The 25,248-nt window shown below is 44.8% G+C and overlaps 1 protein-coding gene across 3 annotated transcripts in view; it reads right to left on the bottom strand.

Moving 5' to 3' along the window:
* The window catches only part of MSH5 (mutS homolog 5), a 94,565-nt gene that overhangs the window by 55,847 nt on the left and 13,470 nt on the right, over nucleotides 1-25,248 (bottom strand). For all 3 annotated transcript variants that reach the window (XM_033915212.1, XM_033915211.1, XM_033915213.1), the window contains exons 3-8: nucleotides 20,640-20,763; nucleotides 20,122-20,202; nucleotides 18,008-18,070; nucleotides 16,729-16,850; nucleotides 6,484-6,593; nucleotides 1,320-1,355 (exon numbers count right to left, since the gene is read on the bottom strand). In XM_033915212.1, the coding sequence (XP_033771103.1) occupies nucleotides 1,320-1,355; nucleotides 6,484-6,593; nucleotides 16,729-16,850; nucleotides 18,008-18,070; nucleotides 20,122-20,202; nucleotides 20,640-20,763 (536 nt within the window). The remainder of the gene's footprint in view (nucleotides 1-1,319; nucleotides 1,356-6,483; nucleotides 6,594-16,728; nucleotides 16,851-18,007; nucleotides 18,071-20,121; nucleotides 20,203-20,639; nucleotides 20,764-25,248) is intronic.

The following is a 25,248-nucleotide window of genomic DNA, read 5'->3' as shown; positions in this document are numbered from 1 at the left end:
GGCGATCTTAGGGGAGGCCATTGGGAGGACCGGCAGGAGGGGTTGGGTACCCTTCTGCTGCGATTGTCGGGAGGGCCGTTGGGGGGGTCTACAGGAGGGGTTGGGTGCCCTCCTGCCGTGATCGCTGGGGGGAGGGGAGACTTGCAGCCGTAGCCGCGGTCACTATGCTAATCACGGCAGGGAGATCTTTGCCGCGATTAGGTACAGGGGCCGCGTCTACTTACCATATAGGCTAACATTGTAAGCATTTAAAGTACATGTCGTGTTTGTTTTTGCATTGCTAGCCCCAGGGGTGGTGGAAGATTAGTGATTGAAAAACTGTATGAAAAATAACTATTTTAAATTTAGTGATCAAAATGTGTCAGTTTTGAGAATTTATATTAATTAATTTTTTCTCTGCGTGTTTTGTTTTTGTATAGTTATTAACTAATATTTAACTAAGTTTTAAAGTTTTAAAGAATGTTTCCTTTATACGTAAATAAAGAAAAGTGAATGGGATTGCAGTGGCGGTGACGGGGCGGTGAATGGGGTGGCAGTGGCGGTGACGGGGCGGTGAAGAGGATGGTGAGACGGGGACGGGGCGGTGACGGGGATGGTGAGACGGGGACGGGGCGGTGACGGGGATGGTGAGACGGGGAGGTGACGGGGACCAATTTTTTCACCGTGTCATTCTCTACCTCACAGTTCGTCCCTGTCTCCAAGTCATTAATAAATATATTGAACAGGAGCGGTCCCAGAACCGACTCCTGTGGGACTCCACTCGTGACCCATTGCCATTCTGAGTAATGGCCCTTTACTCCAACCCTTTGTTTCCTGCCTGCCAGCCAGTGTTTGATCCATCGGTGGATATTCCCTTGCACCCCTTGGTTCCACAGCTTCTTTAGCAGCCGTTTGTGGGGTACCTTGTCGAAGGCTTTTTGGAAGTCCAGGTAAATGATGTCTATGGATTCCCCTTTATCCATCTGGCTGTTTATTCCCTCAAAGAAGTACAGCAAGTTCTTGAGGCATGACCTTCCCTTGCAGAAGCCGTGCTGGCTTGCCTTCAGCTGCCCATTGTTTTCTGTGTGATCGCAGATGGTGTCCTTAATCAGTGCTTCCATCATCTTTCCCGGAACCGAGGTCAAACTCACCGGCCTGTAGTTTCCCGAGTCACCCCTTGATCCCTTCTTGATTTTATGACTGTTATTAAAAACACATTTGCTAAGCTAATGTTCTGATGTGGTGAATTTGTTAGGTATGGTTAATTCACTTATATTGTAAGTTTGATGATATGGTAACTCATTCCTAAGAGTGGTGAGTGTTCAATGCATTTCACTTACCAATATGTGTCCTGGTTCATATTCACAATTTCAGTCCTTAAAAAATATAAATGCATAATAATTAAAAAAATATATATCTATATATATTAGGGATCTCAAAGTCCCTCCTTGAGGGCCGCAATCCAGTCGGGTTTTCAGGATTTCCCCAATGAATATGCTTGAGATCTACTTGCATGCACTGCTTTCAATGCATATTCATTGGGAAAATCCTGAAAACCTGACTGGACTGCGGCCCTCGAGGAGGGACTTTGACACCCCTGTTGTAAGCCAATCCCCCTTGTAGCCTCAATTTCATGTCCTCTAGTTCTGCTGCTTTCCATTCTCTAGAAAAGGTTTGTTTCCATATGAATAACGCCAGGGGGTCTCAAAGTCCCTCCTTAAGGGCCGCAATCCAGTTGGGTTTTCAGGATTTCCCCAATGAATATGCATGAGATCTATGTGCATGCACTGCTTTCAATGTATATTCATTGGGGAAATCCTGAAAACCGACTGGATTATATATATATGGGATCTCAAAGTCCCTCCTTGAGGGCCGAAATCCAGTCGGGTTTTCAGGATTTCCCCAATGAATATGCATTGAAAGTGTGTATATATATATATATATATATATACACACACACACATACATAAGGTGAAGAAATTACTTATATTCCTTTGGCCAAAACAGAAAACCTTTTAGGTAAGTATACAAAAGAATGTATTTGGATAAGAGCACCTGCTATCTGGATACTTGTAAGTGGTGCTGACTGAGATGTTCAGAGGCACTATGCAGACAGTGCCTTTGAATATCCTAGCAAACCACCTCTGCACCATGTGGACAGTGCCTTGTCACTGCTAGAGTCACACATATTCTTGTTATACCAGTTCTTCTTTGTAACCCCCAGTTTCCCTTGGTAATGATCCCAGGATTCGTAGGATTATCCCAGATAGAGGAGGTAACATTTCAAAATGATTGGTGGTGCGAATCCCGATGAAAATTACCCCTCCCTGAATGCAGTCAGGTGAGTTAGCTCAATGTTGGAGCCCCCGTAGCATCCACAGAGCTTGCTCCTTTGCCCTAGATAAGGATCTAAATTTAGACCACACGTATCACAGATCATGCAGCTGATTTTTCACAAGTTGAGATTAATTTGCTCTATACAATCCTTGCTTCACCCTCCAGCTATTAATATCCTTATTCACTCCCTAGTGATCAGCCAATTGGACCATTGAAGTTCACTGTACAAAGGTCTCAGAAAAAAAAAAGCATTACATCACATGCAACTTACCCACAACACAGCTAAAAACACAATTAATAAAGCCAAAAAAATTGACCCTGTTACTCCCCTTTTGAAGGCTGCATATTGGCTTCCTTTGTCCCACTGCATAACTTCTAAATTGCTGCTTCTAATCTTTAAAATTCATATGTCAGGAGAATCCACTTTTCTCTTTGATGCCCTATGCTCCCCTCCAGGGTGCTTCAAGGCCCTGAATTCTGGGATATGATGCTAGAGCATCTAAGGCTGCTTTAAATCCAACCTGAAGGCTTTCCTTTTTATGGATGCCTTCCCATTAGGGATATTGCTATCTGCCTTTCACTTCTGCGGGCACGAGTCCGAAGCCCCTGACAAAATCTTCAGCTCGTCTCCACTGTACTCATCCTTCCCCCTTTCCTATCATTTACACTGTAGTTCTCTCCTCATTTCCTTCCTGTATATGTTATTTTCCTTCACTCCTCTCCATTTTAGCCTGTAAGCCTCCTCTAGATGGTCTGTCTGATGGCCGGGATAGTAAGTTAAAAATAAACTTGATAGCATTGCAACAAAGCATAGATGGAGCCAAGGTAATCCCAGAAGTTATCTGGATAGTGGCACTATCAAGACTGTACATTGACAGGAGAGAATAAAAGTAGCAACACTTGACATATCTCCAAAAGATTTTGACTTATTAAGCTGTTCTTTCAATATATTAAGGGGAAACGACCCGCGAAGGAATAAAGGGAGTGCTAAAAGAGAACAAAGCCATCGCCAACAAACTGAACACATTTTTTGCATCTGTATTTACCTTAGAGGATATACACAACATACTGGAAACCGACAGGTTATACGCAGGAAACGAAGACGGGAAACTGACTAGGTTGACGGTCAGTCTAGAAGAGGTATGCAGGCAGATTGATAGGTTTAAAAATGATAAATCCCCTGGACTGGATGGCATCCATCCAAGGGTAATCAAGGAACTGAAAGGGGTTATAGCTGAACTGCTTCAACTAATAACCAATCTGTCAATCAAATCGGGGAGGATTCCAGAAGACTGGAAAGTGGCGAATGTTACGCTGATCTTCAAGAAAAGATCGAGGGGAGATCTGGGAAACTAAAGACCAGTGAGTCTGACCTCGGTACCGGGAAAATTGGTAGAGGCGCTGATAAAGGACCACATCATTGTCCACCTTGATGGACACAATCTGATAAGGACCAGCCAGCACGACTTCAGCAAAGGAAGATCTTGCTTGACGAACTTGCTGCACTTCTTCGAGGGAGTTAATAGGCAGATTGACAAGGGTGACCCAGTCGATATCATATATCTGGATTTGCAGAAGGCATTCGACAAGGTCCCACATGAACAACTACTTTGAAAAATTGCAAGCCATGGAATCGAGGGTGAAATACTCATGGAAACATAGAAATAGACGGCAGATAAGGGCCCACGGCCCATCTAGTCTGCCCACCTTAATGTCCCTCCCCTACCTTTGCCCTGTGAAGAGATCCCATGTGCCGATCCCATTTGGCCTTAAAATCAGGCACGCTGCTGGCCTCAATCACCTGTAGTGGAAGACTATTCCAGCGATCAACCACTCTTTCAGTGAAAAAGAATTTCCTGGTGTCACCTCGTAGTTTCCCGCCCCTGATTTTCAACGGATGCCCTCTTGTTGTCGTGGGATCCTTGAAAAAGAAGATATCTTCCTCCGCCTCGATGCGGCCCGTAAGATACTTGAACGTCTCGATCATGTCCCCCCTCTCTCTGCGCTCCTCGAGCGAGTATAGCTGTAATTTGTCAAGCCGTTTTTCATATGGTAGATCCTTGAGTCCCGAGACCATCCGGGTGGCCATTCTTTGCACCGACTCCAGTCTCAGCACATCCTTGCGATAATGCGGCCTCCAGAATTGCACACAGTATTCCAGGTGGGGCCTCACCATGGATCTATACAATGGCATAATGACTTCTGCCTTACGACTGACGAAACCCCTTCGTATGCAGCCCATGATTTGTCTTGCCTTGGACGAAGCCTGCTCCACTTGATTGGCAGACTTCATGTCCTCACTGACGATTACCCCCAAGTCTCGTTCTGCTACCGTTTTTGCTAGGATCTCGCCATTAAGGGTATAAGACTTGCATGGATTCTGGCTGCCCAGGTGCACAACTTTGCATTTTTTGGCATTGAAGTTGAGTTGCCATGTCCTAGACCATCGCTCCATGGATTAAAAACTGGTTGGCGGATAGGAAACAGAGGGTGGGGGTAAATGGACAATACTCGGACTGGAAAAGCATCACGAGTGGAGTGTCACAAGGTTTGGTGCTTTGACCCATGCACTTCAACATATTTATAAATGACCTGGAAATTGGTACGAGCGAGGTGATTAAATTTGCAGACGATACAAAGTTATTCAGAGTAGTGAAGACACAGAAGGATTGCGAAGACCTGCAACGTGACATAAACATGTTCGAGAAATGGGCTGTGACATGGTAAATGAGGTTTAACGTGGATAAGTGTAAGGTAATGCATTTCGGTAATGCAAATCTTATACACAAATACAGGATGTCCGGTGCAGTACTCTGAGAGACCCCCCAGGAAAGAGACTTGGGAGTACTGTCAACAAGTCGATGAAGCCGTTCGTGCAATGTGTGGCGGCGGCAAAAAGGGCAAACAGAATGCTAGGAATGATTAAGAAGGGGATCACGAACAGATTGGAGCAGGTTATCATGCCACTGTACCGGGCCATGGTACACTCCCACCTGGAATATTGCGTCCAGCACTGGTCGCCGTACATGAAGAAGGACATAGTACTACTTGAAAGGGTCCAGAGAAGAGCGACTAAAATGGTTAAGGGGCTGGAGGAGTTGCCGTACAGTGAGAGATCATAAGAACATAAGAAATGCCTACGCCGGATCAGACCCTAGGTCCATCTATTCCAGCGACCCGCACACACGGAGGCCAAGCCAGGTGCTCCCAGTTGGAGACCCTGGTTACCCGTATCCATCAATATGTTTTGCAAGGAGGTATACATTCAACTTATACTTGAAACCCAGAATGGTAGTCTCCGTCACCACCTCATCCGGGAGAGCATTCCAAGCGTCCACCACCCGCTGTGTGAAACAGAACTTCCTGACATTTGTCCTGAGCCTGCTGCCCCTCAGCTTTAGTCCGTGACCTCTTGTCCGTTTCACATTTGACAATGTGAACAACGATGATTCTTGCTCTATTTTGTCGAATCCTTTCAGTATTTTAAAAGTCTCAATCAGATTAGAGAAACCGGGCCTCTTCTCCTTTGAAAAGAGGAGACTGAGAGAGGACATGATTGAAACATTCAAGATAATGAAGGGAATAGACTTAGTAGATAAAGACAGGTTGTTCACCCTCTCCAAGGTACGAGAGGGCACTCTTTAAAGTTGAAAGGAGATAGATTCCGTACAAACGTAAGGAAGTTCTTCTTCACCCAGAGAGTGGTGGAAAACTGGAACGCTCTTCCAGAGACTGTTATGGGGGAAAGCACCCTACAGGGATTCAAGAAAAAGTTAGACAAGTTCCTGCTGAACTGGAACATACTCAGGTAGGGCTAGTCTCAGGACGCTAGTCTTTGACCAGAGGGCTGCCGCGTGAGCGGAGTGCTGGGCACGATGGACCACTGGACCACAGCAGTGGCAATTCTTATGTTCTTATCCTGTCACCCTCCCATTTTAGGACAAAATAATTTATACTTCTAGAGGAGGCTAGATGTCCAAAAATGAACTTGAGGATAAAGTCTGTGCCTGGTCATTTTTACCTTAACCTCCCCAGCATGGAAACAGAAGTCATTCAGAACTGAGTACGGGATAGTGGCTTCAAAAAGAGGACAAGGAAGTGGCATGTGAAACCTACCAAACACAACCCCAATCACCTCTATCCCTGAGAAAAAAAAAATAGACTCACAGGACAAATTTCTTGAAGGCTAAAATGGGAACCCCCGTTGTGGGGTCTTCCAGTTCCACACCGACTCGCCTCCGTTCCAGAAACTTCAGAAGGCCCCCCAGAGCTCGGATCTGGAGATGCGAGAGGACAAAAGAGAGACAAATAGAAGGAGAAGGGGGTTATATGACTTAAAATGGAGAAGCAGATAGGGGGAAGCAAGGGGAGAAAGGAAGTTGAGTGCTAGTGACTTGTCTTAATATTTTTCATTCTGTATGCTTTTGATAATGAAGAGGAAGGTAAAAAAAGATATCCAATTGGGACAGAGAATGAAGACGCTGGATGTATGGTGCCTCCAGCCAATAAAATAAATTCCCGCTTGAGGAAAAGGAGGCTGAGGCAATGGAGCACTGCTAAGTCCCCCAGGTTCTAACTCTGCTTTTTCAGCTCACCAGGAGAGGTTGCAGGAGCATTATTTATTTAGGGATCCTTTTTATTAAGGTGCACTAACCGATTTAGTGCCCGCTAAAGATTAGAATGCGTTAAATGCTAAGGCGCCCATGAAATATAATGGATGCCTCAGCATTTATCGCGTGCTAAATCGGTTAGCGCACCTCGATAAAATCTGACATAGCCCCATTCAAACAAAAACTTAGGAAGGTTTGTATGAAGAAAAAATGAATACAATGGGGTTGATAGTCAAAGTGATTTATAGGGCCAGAAGAGGCTCCTTGCTGTTTAAATCACTTGTCCAGTGCTAATTACAGATATTCGGCAGCACTTAACTGGATAAGGTTGATGAATATCCTGCTGGAGGAAGATTCTCGGGCCTCACTTCTCTTCAAGAAGTCTCTCAGTGCCCTCTTCCTTAGCTTGCGTGCCCGTGGAGACAGACGGACGCAGTGCATGCAACACTGTTCCTCGTGCGCTATGCCCAAGCAGCGAACGCACAGGTCGTGAGGGTCCAGTGTGCTCATCCTTTTCCTGCAGCCCGGACATTTCTTTGATGTTTCTGGCATCTTCAAGATGGTAAGTAGAACAAGTTTTGACTGTAGAAAAATGGAGAGCTGTGGAAAAATCCGACCGATGGGAACGGGCGGAAACTAAAGACTGGGGATTAGGGGGAAGCAGGGGGAAATGGGTAGGGCTTGGGCATGCCCAGTGGGGCCCGGGCACTGCACGTGCTCAGAGAAAAAAAAAAAAAATCTCTCTGAGCTATTGGAGAGCTTATCCGTAAATTGGGAGCTGTTGGGACAACACCCATATGTGGCTGACTCATCCTGCTTGTCCTAGGAGAACCATGGTTAGCACCTAAGCTGAAACTGGCTTATTTTATGGACAGTCCAGGGGCAGAGTTTACTAAGCACCTTTCCATGAAGAGATTCACCCAAAGTGGTTTACAGTACATTGTTTTATTTTTTTAATTTCTTTATTCATTTTTTCATATTACAACAAGTGTATCAGAAAAATACATATAATCTCATAAACACACACTTGATTTTCCTTCATGAATTCTTTAAGTACAATATATCATATTTATATTCATATTTTTATAATGTTTTAGATAATATGTAAATCATTTAATATGTATGACAAATATAAATAAAATTTAAAAAAAACCCAAGCCCTCCCTTCCTATTTCAGAAAATCTAACCTAATACTTCAAAATGCATTAATTAATTCATACATATTGTGAGGTAAATAAAATAATACCCACCCACATCCCCATTTAACAATACATAGGATAGTAACCAGGTACAGTAAAACCTTGGATTGCAAATGGTTTGCAAGACAAGCAAAACATTTGATTAAATTTTGACTTGATATTCAAGCAAGATCTTGCAATACGAGTACATACAGTATACACACATCACAACTGAGCCGATGGTTCTTCTCTCTCTGTCGCTGCGGGAGTGTAGTGATTGCTCTAAATGAGCGAGGTCTTGCAATACGAGTACATACAGTATACACACATCACAACTGAGCCGATGGTTCTTCTCTCTCTGTCGCTGCGGGAGTGTAGTGCTTGTTCTAAACGAGCGAGGTCTTGCAATACGAGTACATACAGTATACACACATCACAACTGAGCCGATGGTTCTTCTCTCTCTGTCGCTGCGGGAGTGTAGTGCTTGTTCTAAACGAGCGAGGTCTTGCAATACGAGTACATACAGTATACACACATCACAACTGAGCCGATGGTTCTTCTCTCTCTGTCGCTGCGGGAGTGTAGTGATTGCTCTAAACGAGCGAGGTCTTGCAATACGAGTACATACAGTATACACACATCACAACTGAGCCGATGGTTCTTCTTTCTCTGACGCTGCGGGAGTGTAGTGATTGTTCTAAATAAGCGAGGTCTTGCAATACGAGTACATACAGTATACACACATCACAACTGAGCCGATGGTTCTTCTCTCTCTGTCGCTGCGGGAGTGTAGTGATTGCTCTAAATGAGCGAGGTCTTGCAATACGAGTACATACAGTATACACACATCACAACTGAGCCGATGGTTCTTCTTTCTCTGACGCTGCGGGAGTGTAGTGATTGTTCTAAATGAGCGAGGTCTTGCAATACGAGTACATACAGTATACACACATCACAACTGAGCCGATGGTTCTTCTCTCTCTGTCGCTGCGGGAGTGTAGTGATTGCTCTAAATGAGCGAGGTCTTGCAATACGAGTACATACAGTATACACACATCACAACTGAGCCGATGGTTCTTCTTTCTCTGACGCTGCGGGAGTGTAGTGATTGTTCTAAATGAGCGAGGTCTTGCAATACGAGTACATACAGTATACACACATCACAACTGAGCCGATGGTTCTTCTCTCTCTGTCGCTGCGGGAGTGTAGTGATTGCTCTAAATGAGCGAGGTCTTGCAATACGAGTACATACAGTATACACACATCACAACTGAGCCGATGGTTCTTCTTTCTCTGACGCTGCGGGAGTGTAGTGATTGTTCTAAATGAGCGAGGTCTTGCAATACGAGTACATACAGTATACACACATCACAACTGAGCCGATGGTTCTTCTCTCTCTGTCGCTGCGAGAGTGTAGTGATTGCTCTAAATGAGCGAGGTCTTGCAATACGAGTACATACAGTATACACACATCATAACTGAGCCGATGGTTCTTCTTTCTCTGACGCTGCAAGAATGCTGTGACTGTTCTAAATTAGCGAGGTCTTGCAATACAAGTACATTTAGTATTTTGTGTTAAAGTTTTAGGGCGGTGGAACGAATCATCTGAGTTTCCATTATTTCCTATGGGGAAATTCGCTTTGAGATACGAGTGCTTTGTAGTACAAGGTTTTACTGTACTCTTTAAGTATTTTCCATATCCGTCCTGGAAAACTCACACTCTAACTGTGGTACTTGGGGAAATGGAAGATTAAAGGGCTAGTTCGATAAGAAGCGCCCAAAAGTTAGGCGCACTGTTTGTTCAGTGCGATTCAAGTCAAATTGGGCGCTGTTTAATGAATCGCGCTGAGCGGAACCTATTATGGTGGCGCCCAAGAAATAGGCCAGCTCTAGGCACAACGAAAAGGCGCCTAGCTGAGCGCTTAAGCACGCTTAAGAGCGGCGAGTCTGCAACAAGGCGCCTAACGTGTAGCCACGGCCACGCCCGACGTGCATAGCGCCTGTTATTTTGGAAGGCCGCCTAAATTTTTAGAGGCGCCCTGTTGCAGAATCGCTCTCTCTTGATAGGCGCCCGAGTTTCAATTATTGCTGATTAAAAAGCTTAATGGAGTTTGTTAACTGATTTAGATAAGCCCCTATCTAGATAGTAACATAATAGATGACGGCAGATAAAGACCCGAATGGTCCATCCAGTCTGCCCAACCTGATTCAATTTAAAATTTTTTTTTTTTTTCTTCTTAGCTATTTCTGGGCAAGAATCCAAAGCTTTACCCGGTACTATGCTTGGGTTCCACTTGCCGAAATCTCTGTTAAGACTTACTCCAGCCCATCTACACCCTCCCAGCCATTGAAGCCCTCCCCTGCCCATCCTCCACCAAACGGCCATACACAGACACAGACCGTGCAAGTCTGCCCAGTAACTGGCCTAGTTCAATATTTAATATTATTTTCTGATTCTAATATTAAATATTGAACTAGAAAAAATTTAAGAAAAAATTTAAAAAAAAATTTAAATTGAATCAGATTGGGCAGACTGGATGGACCATTCGGGTCTTTATCTGCCGTCATCTACTATGTTACTATCTAGATAGGGGCTTATCTAAATCAATTAAGAAGCTCCATTAAGCTTTTTAATCAGCAATAATTGAAACTCAGGCGCCTATCAAGAAAGAGCGATTCTGCAACAGGGCGCCTCTAAAAATTTAGGCGGCCTTCCAAAAAAACAGGCGCTATGCACGTCAGGCGTGGCCGTGGCTATGTGTCAGGCGCCTTGTTGCAGAATCGCCGCTCTTAAGCGTGCTGAAGCACTCAGCTAGGCGCCTTTTAGTTGGGCCTAGAGCTGGCCTATTTCTTGGGCGCCTCTGAAATAGGTGCCTAACCTTAGGCGCCGGTTACAGAATTTGGGCCTAAGTGGCTTGCCCGAGGTCACAAGGAGCAGGCTGAGATCAAACTCACAAACTCAGGGTGCTGAGGCAGCGGCTGTAACCTCTAGGCCACCCCACCACTTATGCAGTTAAATGTGCCAGTATTCTGCACTTTACTGCTTAAGGCAACCAGCCAGACTGGACCACATAAGACACAGTCCTTCCATCCATCCATGCAACAAATTACTCAAAATTGGAAGGACTATACTAAATTAAACTATACATTTTGGTGGAACTCAATTTGTCATATATACAAAAATGGAAAAAATGATTGCGTTACAACAGGGGTATATTCATAATTTTAATAAAATATGGGGACCATTGGCTAGTTTCTCTAATGATCAGATATCCTAGCACTTGGAGAGAATATATAGGGGGTTAGGGAGGGTAAATACATTTAACATAGTAACATAGTAGATGACGGCAGATAAAGACCCGAATGGTCCATCCAGTCTGCCCAACCTGATTCAATTTAAAAATTTTTTTTTTTTTTTTTTTCTTCTTAGCTATTTCTGGGCGAGAATCCAAAGCTTTACCCGGTACTGTGCTTGGGTTCCAACTGCCGAAATCTCTGTTAAGACTTACTCCAGCCCATCTACACCCTCCCAGCCATTGAAGCCCTCCCCTGCCCATCCTCCTCCAAACGGCCATACACAGACACAGACCGTACAAGTCTGCCCAGTAACTGGCCTAGTTCAATCTTTAATATTATTTTCTGATTCTAAATCTTCTGTGTTCATCCCACGCTTCTTTGAACTCAGTCACAGTTTTACTCTCCACCACCTCTCTCGGGAGCGCATTCCAGGCATCCACCACCCTCTCCGTAAAGTAGAATTTCCTAACATTGCCCCTGAATCTACCACCCCTCAACCTCAAATTATGTCCTCTGGTTTTATCATTTTCCTTTCTCTGGAAAAGATTTTGTTCTACGTTAATACCCTTTAAGTATTTGAACGTCTGAATCATATCTCCCCTGTCTCTCCTTTCCTCTAGGGTATACATATTCAGGGCTTCCAGTCTCTCCTCATATGTCTTCTGGTGCAAGCCTCCTATCATTTTCGTCGCCCTCCTCTGGACCGCCTCAAGTCTTCTTACGTCTTTCGCCAGATACGGTCTCCAAAACTGAACACAATACTCCAAGTGGGGCCTCACCAATGACCTGTACAGGGGCATCAACACCTTATTTCTTCTACTGACTACGCCTCTCTTTATACAGCCCAGAATCCTTCTGGCAGCAGCCACTGCCTTGTCACACTGTTTTTTCGCCTTTAGATCTTCGGACACTATCACCCCAAGGTCCCTCTCCCCGTCCGTGCATATCAGCTTCTCTCCTCCCAGCATATACGGTTCCTTCCTATTATTAATCCCCAAATGCATTACTCTGCATTTCTTTGCATTGAATTTTAGTTGCCAGGCATTAGACCATTCCTCTAACTTTTGCAGATCCTTTTTCATATTTTCCACTCCCTCTTCGGTGTCTACTCTGTTACAAATCTTGGTATCATCTGCAAAAAGGCACACTTTTCCTTCTAACCCTTCAGCAATGTCACTTACATACATATTGAACAGGATTGGCCCCAGCACCGAACCCTGAGGGACTCCACTAGTCACCTTTCCTTCCTTCGAGCGACTTCCATTAACCACCACCCTCTGGCGTCTGTCCGACAGCCAGTTTCTGATCCAGTTCACCACTTTGGGTCCTAACTTCAGCCCTTCAAGTTTGTTCAACAGCCTCCTATGAGGAACTGTATCAAAGGCTTTGCTGAAATCCAAATAAATTACATCTAGCATATGTCCTCGATCCAGCTCTCTGGTCACCCAATCAAAAAATTCAATCAGGTTCGTTTGGCACGATTTACCTTTTGTAAAGCCATGTTGCCTCGGATCCTGTAACCCATTAGATTCAAGGAAATACACTATCCTTTCTTTCAGCAACACTTCCATTATTTTTCCAACAACTGAAGTGAGGCTCACCGGCCTGTAGTTTCCTGCTTCATCCCTGTGACCACTTTTATGAATAGGGACCACATCCGCTCTCCTCCAATCCCCAGGAATCACTCCCGTCTCCAGAGATTTGTTGAACAAGTCTTTAATAGGACTCGCCAGAACCTCTCTGAGTTCCCTTAGTATCCTGGGATGGATCCCGTCTGGTCCCATCGCTTTGTCCACCTTCAGTTTTTCAAGTTGCTCATAAACACCCTCCTCCGTGAACGGCGCAGAATCTACTCCATTTTCTCGTGTAACTTTGCCGGACAATCTCGGTCCTTCTCCAGGATTTTCTTCTGTGAACACAGAACAGAAGTATTTGTTTAGCACATTTGCTTTCTCCTCATCACTCTCCACATATTTGTTCCCAGCATCTTTTAGCCTAGCAATTCCATTTTTTATCTTCCTCCTTTCCTCCATTTATTGTATTTAGAGATAGAATACTGATAAAAAGGGGTTTCTTTACTTTTTATTATGTAATTTGTAATTTGTAATGTAATTTATTTCTTATATACCGCTAAACTCCGTTAGGATTCTAAGCGGTTTACAGAAAATAGACAATAGGGTGCATTAAAATTATAAGTAAAATAGGTACTTAGAAATTCCCTTACTGTCCCGAAGGCTCACAATCTAACTAAAGTACCTGGGAAAATGACAATTAGTAGAGTAATGAAGAAATAAAAATAGAGATAGATGAGAAAAATAAGAAAATAAACATTCTAATAAGACTACAATGATCTAAAGGACTTTGAAAGGTTGAAAAAAGAGGGGAGATAGGAAATAGAAGCAGAAGGGAGAACCATTGAAACTATAGAATTCTGGGGAAACTTAAATGAAATTTAAATAATAAAATAAAAACAAAAACAAGTGGCAAAACAATGAATGAGATTTAAAATATATCATAAACTAAAAAGAAAGTGAAAAATAAAAAACAAAAACAGTCAAGACTGAAGTCCAGCTTGAAAGGACCTCACTGCTTTGGCTGCCAAACTTCTCCAGATGTCATCCGATCCTTGTCCTTTTTATTATGAGAGTAATTGAATGTAATTCAAGTGTTATGAAATAATTGTATTCAATATGTATTTTTCACTTGATGTAAGAAATGAAAAAGAATAAAGAATTACAAATAAAAATAAAAAAAGACACAGTTCTTTTTTGGTCCAGTTTCACCTATCTGGTTAAGGGCTAAATACTGGTCTTAACCAGATAAGTGGCATCTGTCTGCACATACCCGGTTTTTCAAGGCCAGTGCCCCGACATTTCTCAGCATTGATTATCTGGAGATAATGCTGCTGGCAGCCAAAAGGCTCAGCTGAATATTTATCCAAATTCTGTTGATTCTTGATGTATTCCCTGCCCACCCAAGGAATCTCAAGTTCTGTAATACAGAACTGTCATATTGTAAGCCGCCTTGAACAATATTAGTAAGATGACAGCAACCCAGTTCGGTTACAGAAAGTAGATAATTCTAGGTCTAATAGATGCTGGCATTGTAAGCAAGAAGCAGGGACTTTAGATCATTTAATTTATTTCTGTCCTTGTATTAATGCATTTTGGAAGTCAATCTGGCCCCAAATTAATTTATTAGTAGAAAATCATGTTGCCCTGTCCTATGATACAATTTTATTTGGCACTTCAATGAGATATAAAAGTCAAATTTCAGGATCCAATCATAAATTATTATTAATATTAACAGGAGTTGCCATTCAGCACATAACGAGGAACTGGAAAGATTATACAAGTCTGAATTTTACGTTTTGGTGGAATACAGTGTGTTATATATATAAAATGGAGAAAGTTCTTGCATTTCAGAATGGGAATTATAATAATTTTAAAAAGATATGGGGGCTATTAATGACATATTCAAATGATTTGGCACCTTTACAAGACTGAATGAATATATAATGAAAAAGTTAGAATATGATAATGATTGAAGTATGGAAATGGGAAGGGATGGGGGGTGGGATATTTTATAACTTGGTAAGATTTATGATTAAGAATGTACAAGTGATTGTGTATAATATATTGTATAAAATTGTAAACTTGTGGATTGATGTAAAAATGAATAAAGAAGTTTAAAAAAAAAATTAAGATGACAGCAATATGAAGAAATATATAAATTAGAGAAAGGACACACACGATGTCATCTCCATAAAACAATAAATGGCACTGTCATCTCTGTCTCCCTCAGTCGGGGGGGGGATCCATACGTTAGGAAGGGAAAAATCTTACTACATTATTATTATTTTTTTTTAAATTCTTTATTCATTTTTAAACTTTCATCAAGTGTAGAGAAAGCACAGTTACTTACCGTAACAGGTGTTATCCAGGGACAGCAGGCAGATATTCTTGACTGATGGGTGACGGCACCGACGGAGCCCCGGTACGGACACTTTTAGAGTGATTGCACTCTAAGAACTTGGAAAGTTCTAGAGACCGCACCGCGCATGCGCGAGTGCCTTCCCGCCCGACCCCGACGCGCGGTCCCTCAGTTTCTTAGTTTCCGCGGAGCTAAGAAGTCGCATTTTCAACGGCTGTTGAAAAGTTTTTCATTCGCCTTCCCGCTCGCGTAAACTTTTTCGGGTTTTTTTTGCCCTTCCTTTTTTCTTTCTTTTGTAAAAAAAAAAAAAAAAAAATCTCTTATTTTTTTCGAGTTTTCTTGATTTGCCCCGGCGGGGCCTACTGCCATCATCGAGGCCTCGGCCTTCGATTTGGCAGAAGCCGTTTTTCCGTTCATGCCCCCTCAGCCCGGGTTCAAGAAGTGCCAGCGGTGTGCACGGCCTATTTCCCTTACAGACCCACACAACTGGTGCCTTCAGTGTCTGGGTCCGGAACATCAGGCCTTTACCTGCACCCGCTGTGCCACTTTGAAAAAGCGGACTCTCAAAAATCGAGAAATACAGCAGAGACTGCTTTTCGGCACCGACATGTCCGACCCCACGTCTTCGGCGCCGGTCTCGGTACCTGTTTCGTCGGCACCCACCTCATCGACGCCACGCAATACCGCGTCGGCGTCGCAGCATGCAGGTAAGCCGGCTAAGAAGCCTCAAGTGTAGAGAAATTCATAAACACAATTAATTTAATCACTTGAACATCTTATCATTAAAACCTCCCCCACCCCCTCAAAGCCCATAAATCATTATAAGATCATATACTTGAAACCCTCCCCCCACCCAATACTAAGTGGTGTATAATTAATAGAAAAATGGCATTTAATCATGACAAAAAGATGTGAATGGCTCCCATATTTTAATAAAATTTTTATAATTTCCCTTCTGTACCGCTAATGATCTTTCCATTCTATATATGTGACATAATGAGTTCCACCAAAAATTAAAATTACATTATTTATCCCCATGTCTACCTGGCAGAAAGCAGATTTAGCTTGCCAGCCAGAAATAGGCAGCCAACAGCTTCTTCATTATATATCTTTTTAAGCCAAGAATTCCTCACAGTCAGTCAAGTTTCAGGATCTTCACAACAAATACGCATGAGATCAACTCCATGTGCTATGCCTCCAATGCTCATAAATTGATCTTATGTATATTCATGATGGATGTTCACAATGAAATCTAAGAGCTCATTTGCATATGCACTGATCTCACGCATGTTCATTGTGGATATTTTGGCAGCTGTCTGAGGGGTCCCTGGGACATGTTTGAGAAGCCCTATTTTAAGCTGTGTAACTTGGAGAAGTACCACATGCTGCTTACCATGATGGAGCTGTCAAACGGAAGCACGGAGGAGAGATAGAGGATGCGCTCAGTCTCTGTCAGGTGAGACGGGACGAAGGGGAAGTTTGCAGACAGCACCCGCTGCTTGCACATTTCAAGTCCTGCAGAAAGAGTGGCATACAAATATTTATGCTATCAATAATTTTTTTAATTATTCCTCCCTGCTTTCAGATACCCTTCCCCCTCCCCTTTTCTGTGTACCCAGCCTTCTCAAGGACAGGGTCGACAAAATGTGTCTCCTTCTGTAACAAAAAAGTGTAGTTACTTACCTGTAATGTAGGTTCTCCGTGGACAGCAGGATAGTCAGCCACATATGGGTGTTGTCCCAACAGCTCCCAATTTGCGGATAAGCTCTCCAATAGCTCAGAGAGATTTTTTTTTTTTCTCTCTGAGCATGTGCAGTGCCCGGGCCCCACTGGGCATGCCCGAGCCCTACCCATTCCCCCCTGCTTCCCCCTAATCCCCAGGATGTTCCTAGCTGTGGCCGGGTCGGCCGTATGGGGAGGCAGGTGGGTTGTGTGGCTGACTATCCTGCTGTCCACGGAGAACCTACGTTACAGGTAAGTAACTACACTTTCTCCTAGGACAAGCAGGATGAGTCAGCCACATATGGGTGACTCCCTAGCCGAGGGATGTACCGACTGGACCTGCGCCTTAGCGCTTTGTGCATCCCTCGCCTGGCAGGGTAATCAGGCAGGCATCTTCAAGTAGAAAAGTTGTAATGGAGAGCTGTAGAAAATCCGACCGATGGGAACGGGCGGAAACTAAAGACTGGGGATTAGGGGGAAGCAGGGGGAAATGGGTAGGGCTCGGGCATGCCCAGTGGGGCCCGGGCACTGCATGTGCTCAGAGAGAGAAAAAAAAAAAATCACTCTGAGCTATTGGAGAGCTTATCCGCAAATTGGGAGCTGTTGGGACAACACCCATATGTGGCTGACTCATCCTGCTTGTCCTAGGAGAAGCTCTGTTCTGTAGATGTCACTACCAGGCAAAAGCTGAGGCTCTCTCCCTCCCTCCCAGGATCTACAACTCCTGCCTCTGTAGCACCCATCAGATATAAGAGTTATGTTCAGGTCTCAACTTTTGAAGGGAGATTTTAATTCAAATTTGGTTTTCCTGGAAATCTTTCAAACGTCTTCTGCATCCTTTAGTGCTCGTGTGAAATATAAGCAGCAAAGACTACAGATACCACAATGCATTATTTCTATACAAAATGCAAGCGTGAAGCTGCTCCACTTTCTGCATGAGGTCCCCGTACCAAATTCTGTATTAGGGAAGAATACCACTTCTGGTTTGCCATCCTGTTTACTTTCAGTAGATCCTATGAGAGGTGAGAATGGAGAGAGGAGTTAAACAACAGAAGCTTGGATAAAATTTGGATATATTCAGCTAAATGACACATTCATTACGACCTGAGGCATTTATAACAAATAAACATGACTAATTTTTGAACAATAGAAAGAGGGACAAAATAAATCCCCAAACACCCCCCTTCCCCCCCTCTCCGGAGTTCCAAGACCAAAAAAGTAAACCCTTATGAAAAAAAACAAAAAGGCAATGGCATCAGAATAGTCGATAAACAGATGGTCAACAATTTAAAATCTGACTCCGTGCCGATGGGGGTCATAGTATTCCAGAAAGGCTCACCTGGCGTCAGAGAAAGGGCGGGACCGCCGGAAGAGGAAGCAGCGCAGACGCAGGGCTCACAGAAGGGCCGGGACCGCCGGCAGAGGAAGCAGCAGGACAACGGTAGAAGCTTCTCTATGATGGGGGGGAGAGGCTGTGGGGGTGCGAACGGTCCTTCGGGGTGGGGGTGCGAGTGCGAGCGGTCCTTCGGGGTGGGAGTGCGAGCGGTCCTGCGGGGGGGGTGAATCGGACGTCAGGGGGGGCATCAGGCTTTCAGGGTGGGGACAGGACTTTAAGGGGGAGAGGAGAGTCGGGGCGGGTGAAAGGAGAGTCGGGGCGGCCAGAGGAGAGTCGGGGCGGGCGAAAGGAGAGTCGAGGTGGCCAGAGGAGAGTCGGGGTGGCCAGAGGAGAGTCGGGGCGGGCGAAAGGAGAGTCGGGCGGCGACGGGAGAGTTGGGGCAGCATGCGCGGTATACGGGTGTGCGCGGTATATAAAAATTTATTTACATAAATTACAGTTTCCCACGCGCTATACCCGTGTGCGCGTTTTACACGGGTGCGCGGTATATGAGTGAAAATACGGTATATTATTTGGTACATCTATGAGATTTAAGAGCCCAATTTCAGCAAATAATTATAAACTTTTATTAATATTGACCGGGGTTGCCATTCAACATATTACTGGAAATTGGAAGGATTATACTAAACTTAATTATACCTTTTGGTGGAATTCAGTTGGTCATATTTATAAAATGGAGAGCGTGCTTGCTATACAGCAAGGAAATTATCATAGTTTCAAAAAGATTTGGGGGCCATTGATTACATATTCTAATGATCAGACACCTTAAACACCTTGTTTTATATAAGATATAGGTGGGGTGGGATTGGGACATATGATAATTGTTAATTGAATTATTATTAATAGATGGGGTGTGTGGGAAGGGATTATTTTATACTTTAAGGTTTATAAGTAAGATTGTCAAGTGAATTGTTAAAAAGTTTTCTGATTGATTATTATACACTTGTTGTAAGATATGAAAATGAATAAAGATTTACAAAAAAACCCCAACAAATTGTTCTCTGATAGTGTCCTTCCAGGGTTTGATCTTATCCAGCACTCAGGTGCATGTGACGGAATATATATCCCAACACAGTTTTCCTTAATAAACTTTTACAGTTTAGGGTAATTAGCTGTAAAGAGTCCAGAGAGTCTGGCTGTCAAATGTACCACTACGTACTTCAAGCTATCTTCAACCCAATAAAATGGGAAGGTATCCCAGTCCCATATCGACCCGCCACTGTCTTATCCAAACTTATATTAAAAGCCTCAGTTTTCCCCTTATCTACCTTAGAAACGGCAGATAAGGGCCACGGCCCATCAAGTCTGCCCACTCCAATGACCCTCCCTATCTATCTTTGCAGATAGATCCCACATGTCTGTCCCATCTGGCCTTAAAATCTGGCACGCTGCTGGCCTCAATAACCTGAAGTGGAAGACTATTCCAGCGATCAACCACCCTTTCGGTGAAGAAGAACTTCCTAGTGTCCCCGTGCAGTTTCCCGCCCCTGATTTTCCACGGATGCCCCCTTGTTGCCGCGGGACCCTTGAAAAAGAAGATATCCTCTTCCACCTCGATGCCACCTGTGAGGTACCTTCAAACCAGAAACTTGGAAATAATCCTCATGTACCTCAAATAAGTTTGACAGTGTGGTAGAGGATGTGGGAGAAGGAAGCAAAGCTGCTCACCTGCCTCTTTCAGGAAATCTGCCAGGTTCGGATCCTGCTTGGCACTAGTGATAACGCACCTGGGCTGCACCTCTTTCATGACTAAAGAGAGACCAGAGCTAAAGAGAATCAGTGATGACGGTGCATGACATAATCGTATAACAGTCTGTGAAGGAGAAAGAAAAATATACAACTTATACCATTATATAACAGCCTTTATTCCAGGTCATGAGGAAGGACCTAGACTGGCCTCAACCAACAAAATCTAAGGACATGCCATTTTTCGAGATACTGTATTTAAAATTAGGAGATCCAGCAGCTTTCTTGAAGATATGATCTGCAGAAGAAATCCAGTTAAAGTCCACCCTGGCCCGGTGCTTCAAAAGGTTAAACTGTCACATGTGATCTTGTGGTAAATATTTGCTCTAGTGGTAGGAATTTGATGCTAACCAGACCAATGGATTCATCAGAAAACAAAGCATTTTATAAAAGCCTATTAATCCCTCTACTGGAAGGGGACAAGGACCGAAGGGTGTCACCTCTTTGCAGCAGTTTCAGGTCATCTCCATCCGGGATGTCAGGCATGAAATGGATCGCACACTCACTAGTGTCATAGTAGGCGAGACCCAGCTGGCCAGAATACCATAAAACACTCAGGTAGGTCTGGAAGAATGGACAAGAAGATTCACTGCTTATTGAGTAAAGCTACTTTTATAATAGAAATATTAATAATATAACATATCTCTTTCACACTTATATTCCTTTGGAGCATCCAAATACTCAAGAATGCCATGGATCCTCTGTTTTCTCTATTCTTTTCAACTACAATATATATACAATGGTACCTTGGATTACGAGCATAATCCGTTCCAGGAGCATGCTCGTAATCCAAAATGCTCGTTTATCAAAGTGAGTTTCCCCATAGGAAATAATGGAAACTCGCTTTGATGCGTTCTCCCCCCACCCCGCGGAGAACCGGCATTGCTCCCCTCGAAGGCCCCCCCCTGCGATCAGGCACCCCCCCCTGCCTCAAACCGGCCCCCCCCCGCCTCGAACTGGCACCCCCCCCCCGCCACGATCCGACCCCCCCCCGACACGATTGAGCACCCCCCCACCACGATTGGGCACCCCCCCGCCGCTTCTTACCCTCATCAGAACGTGAACTCGCAGGCCTTGAGCATGCTCAGATGCTCAAGGCCCAGCAGACGAGTAGGCCGATCTTCAAGAGTGCCCAGATGAGGGTAAGAAGCGGCGGGGGGGTGCCCAATCGTGGCGGGGGGGTCGGATCGTAGCGGGGGGGGGTGCCGGTTTGAGGCAGGGGGGGTGCCGGATTGCAGGGGGGGGGGTTGCCGGATTGCGGGGGGATGCTCGTAAATCGAGCCATGCTCGGTTTCCGAGGCACCGATTTTGCAAATGTTTTGCTCGTCTTGCAAAACACTCACAAACCGGTGCACTCGTAAACCGAGGTACCACTGTACATCTAAGTCCGTTTTGGGCCTAAGTCGCCAGTCGCCCAAAGTCGGCAGCATTCAAAGTCCATTCTCGAAAAATACGTCCTCAATTTTCTTTTTTTTTTTTGAGAATTTTCTACTTGTACATCCATCCGTATGATCATCCAGACCTCTAAGACGTCTATTTTTATACCCCATTCTCGTCCAAAAAAATGTCCAAGTCAAAAACGCTTAGAACAAGACCTTTTGGACGTGGGAGGGGTCAGCAAAATGATGGACTGGTTACCCAGACATGGCAACAGAGTAGTCGGGCACCTTACAGGGCACTGCTGTGAACTTCACAAAAAGGATGCCACGTAAACATCTCGCCACAACTCCCTTATACCCCAAAACACCCCTAAAACCTACCAGACCCACCTGTCTACAACCCCAATAGCCCTTATGGCTGCAGGTGCCATCTGTGCAGCATCTTCTTCATACAGCATCTTTGAAAATCATTAGCACACGTCGGGCCACCTCAATCGCAATTACGGCACCTACGATATGGAATTCCTTACCTCTTTATATCCGGGCAGAAAAAAATTTAGATACATTTAAGGGAATTCTAAAGAGTTATCTATTCCAAGACGCATTTGACTGTTAAACAGACTTGGTTACAGCCAAAGTGGTTAAATAATTCTTATTCCCTATTTTCCCTATTGTGGTTTACCTTTTATGTACTCTTTACTCATAATTTGTAGTTCTCCCAAGTATACAGTGGTACCTTGGTTTACGAGTGCAAGTGTTTTGCAAGACGAGCAAAACATTTGCAAAATCAGTGCCTCGGAAACCAAGCATGGCTCGATTTACGGGAAACCCCCCGCAATCCGGCACCCCCCTGCGATCCGGCACCCCCCCGACGCGATCGGGCATCCCCCCTGCCTCGAACCGGCACCCCCCCCCGACGCGAATGGACACCCCCCACCACAATTCGACCCCCCCGCCACGATTGGGCACCCCCCGACACGATCCAACATCCCCCCCGACACAATTGGGCACCCCCCCGCCGCTTCTTACCCTCATCTGGGCACTCTTGAAGATCGGCCTCCTCGTCTGCTGGGCCTTGAGCATCTGCGCATGCTCAAGGGCTGCGAGTTCACGTGTCGGGGGGCTGCCCAATCGTGGCGGGGGGGTCGGATCGTGGCAGGGGGGGTGCCCAAGCGCGTCGGGGGGGGTGCTAGTTCAAGGCAGGGGGATGCCCGATCGCGTCGGGGGGGTGCCGGATCGCGGGGGGGGTGCCTGATCACAGGGGGGGGGGGGCCTTCGAGGGGAGCAATGCCGGTTTTCAGGGGGGGGGTGGAACACATCAAAGCGAGTTTCCATTATTTCCTATGGGGAAACTCGCTTTGATAAACGAGCATTTTGGATTACGAACATGGTCCTGGAACGAATTATACTCGTAATCCAAGGTACTATGTAGTTCCGTGGGTATTTATTTGTTTATTGTCTCCCCCTTTTTAATACAAATTGTAAAACACTTAGAAGTCTTGATTTGCGTTTTATCAAAATTTTAATAAACTTGAAACTTGAACTTCTATGGTCTGGGTCCAGTATATGACAACATGGATCAGGAGGGGCTGGAGTTAGCTTTGATGGCGACTCCAGCAATGAGGCAGTATAACTGATGCTTTGCAGACTTCTTCAGTCTTCATCCCATATGCAGCAAGAAGGATCAGGTGCAATTATGTGTATTTTATACCACAATCAATATGTCTAAGTACAAGTCCTATCTATCTTGGGGGGGGGGGAAGACATCTTATACTGGAACTTAGCAAGTAAAATGAAAAATTTCTGGTTTGTTGTTTCAACATTGCCTTGAGAATGAATGAGACTGTTGGGCAGACTAGATAGAAACATGATGGCAGCTAAAGGCCAAATGGCCCATCCAATCTGCCCATCCACAGTAACCATTATCTCTTCCTCTCTCTAAGAGATCCCACGTGCCTATCCCAGGCTTTCTTGAATTCAGACACGGTCTCTGTCTCCACCACTTCTTCCGGGAGACTGTTCCACGCATCTACTACCCTTTCTGTAAAAAAGTATTTCCTCTTAGATTATTCCAGAGCCTCTTAACTTCATCCTATTCCCTCTCATTCCAGAGCTTCCTTTCAAATGAAAGAGACTAGACTTATGTGCATTTACGCCACGTAGGTATTTAAACGTCTCTATCATATCTCCCCTCTCCCGCCTTTCCTCTAAACTCGCGGCCCGGGGGCCACATGCGGCCCGCCAGGTACTATTTTGCGGCCCGCGTCTGTACTAGTGCTGCCCGCTCTTTGCAGTGTCCTCCGGCTTCCCCCCTGGCCTCCCATTCTTACCTTCAGATAATTACCGCAGCCTGCAGAGAGGGTTGCCGGTGCTGTAGTGATCGTTGCAGGCTGCCATCATCCCCAGCAGCACTTTCCCTCTGCCGCGATCCTGCCCCTGACGTCAGAGGAGGGTCAGGATCGTGGCAGAGGGAACGTGCTGCGGAGGCCGATGGCAGCCTGCAAGGAATGCTACAGCACCGGTGATCGTCTCTGCAGGCTGCGGTAATTAGCTGAAACTAAGACTGGAAGGCCAGGGGGAAGCTGGAGGACGCTGCAAAGAGAGGGGAACATGCAGGCCTTCAGGGAGGGGGAGAGAGAAGCTTTATAAACTATAAAGAGCTTTACCTCATGCAAAATTGTCATTTCTTTAATAAGATATTAACTATTTTTTCTGCGGCCCTCCAAGTACCTACAAATCCAAAATGTGGCCCTGCAAAGAGTTTGAGTTGGAGACCACTGCTCTAAAGTACACATATTGAGATCTTTAAGTCTGTCCCCAAATGCCTTATGATGAAGACCACGGACCATTTTAGTAGCCTTCCTCTGGATTGACTCCATCCTTTTTATATCTTTTTGAAGGTCTAATCTCCAGAATTGTACACAGGTCTTTATCTGTCGTCATTTACTATGTTACTGTCTGCTTAAAGTTACATGTTTGTAGCTCAGCTTGCAAATTAAAGTTCACGGCACCTTAGGCCAAGAAACGTCCAGCCTGATATTCAGCTGGTGGCAATCAGCATTTTGCTGACCACTGCCAGCGTCATACCCAGAAATTCAATGCTGGGCTACGTCCAGGCTCTGGCATTGAATTTCCAGGTATACAGTGCTAGCGAAAATGTAGTTGGTCAAATGCGATATTTAGTACTTAACTGTCTATGAAGAACTACATAAAGACAGAATTGACTTTTATGCGGTCCTATTTATACAGTTATCCTACCTGAAGATCAGCACTTAACCATCTAAAGTCAGGGGTGTCAAAGTCCCTCCTCGAGGGCCGCAATCCAGTCGGGTTTTCAGGATTTCCCTAATGAATATGCATGAGATCTATTAGCATACAATGAAAGCAGTGCATGCAAATAGATCTCATGCATATTCATTGGGGAAATCCTGAAAACTCGAGGAGGGACTTTGACACCCCTGATCTAAGTGCCGACTCCGATCCTGGAATGCTCACAAAATAGCCAGTTTTGGTTTGGATGCTAACCAGGCATTTTCAGTGGCTCTATCCAGTTACATGCCGTTGAAACTGGCTGGTTAGCCCTGGACAGGCTATTTAAATGACCAGGAGTGGCTGTTTAAATCAGTGGTCCCCAACCCTGTCCTGGAAGACCAATAGGCCAATCGGATTT

This window comes from Geotrypetes seraphini, chromosome 12 (assembly GCF_902459505.1).
Source record: "Geotrypetes seraphini chromosome 12, aGeoSer1.1, whole genome shotgun sequence".
Taxonomy (NCBI): domain Eukaryota; kingdom Metazoa; phylum Chordata; class Amphibia; order Gymnophiona; family Dermophiidae; genus Geotrypetes; species Geotrypetes seraphini.
The sequence above is the reverse complement of the archived record's forward strand: the minus strand, read 5'-3'. Positions and strand labels throughout refer to the sequence as shown.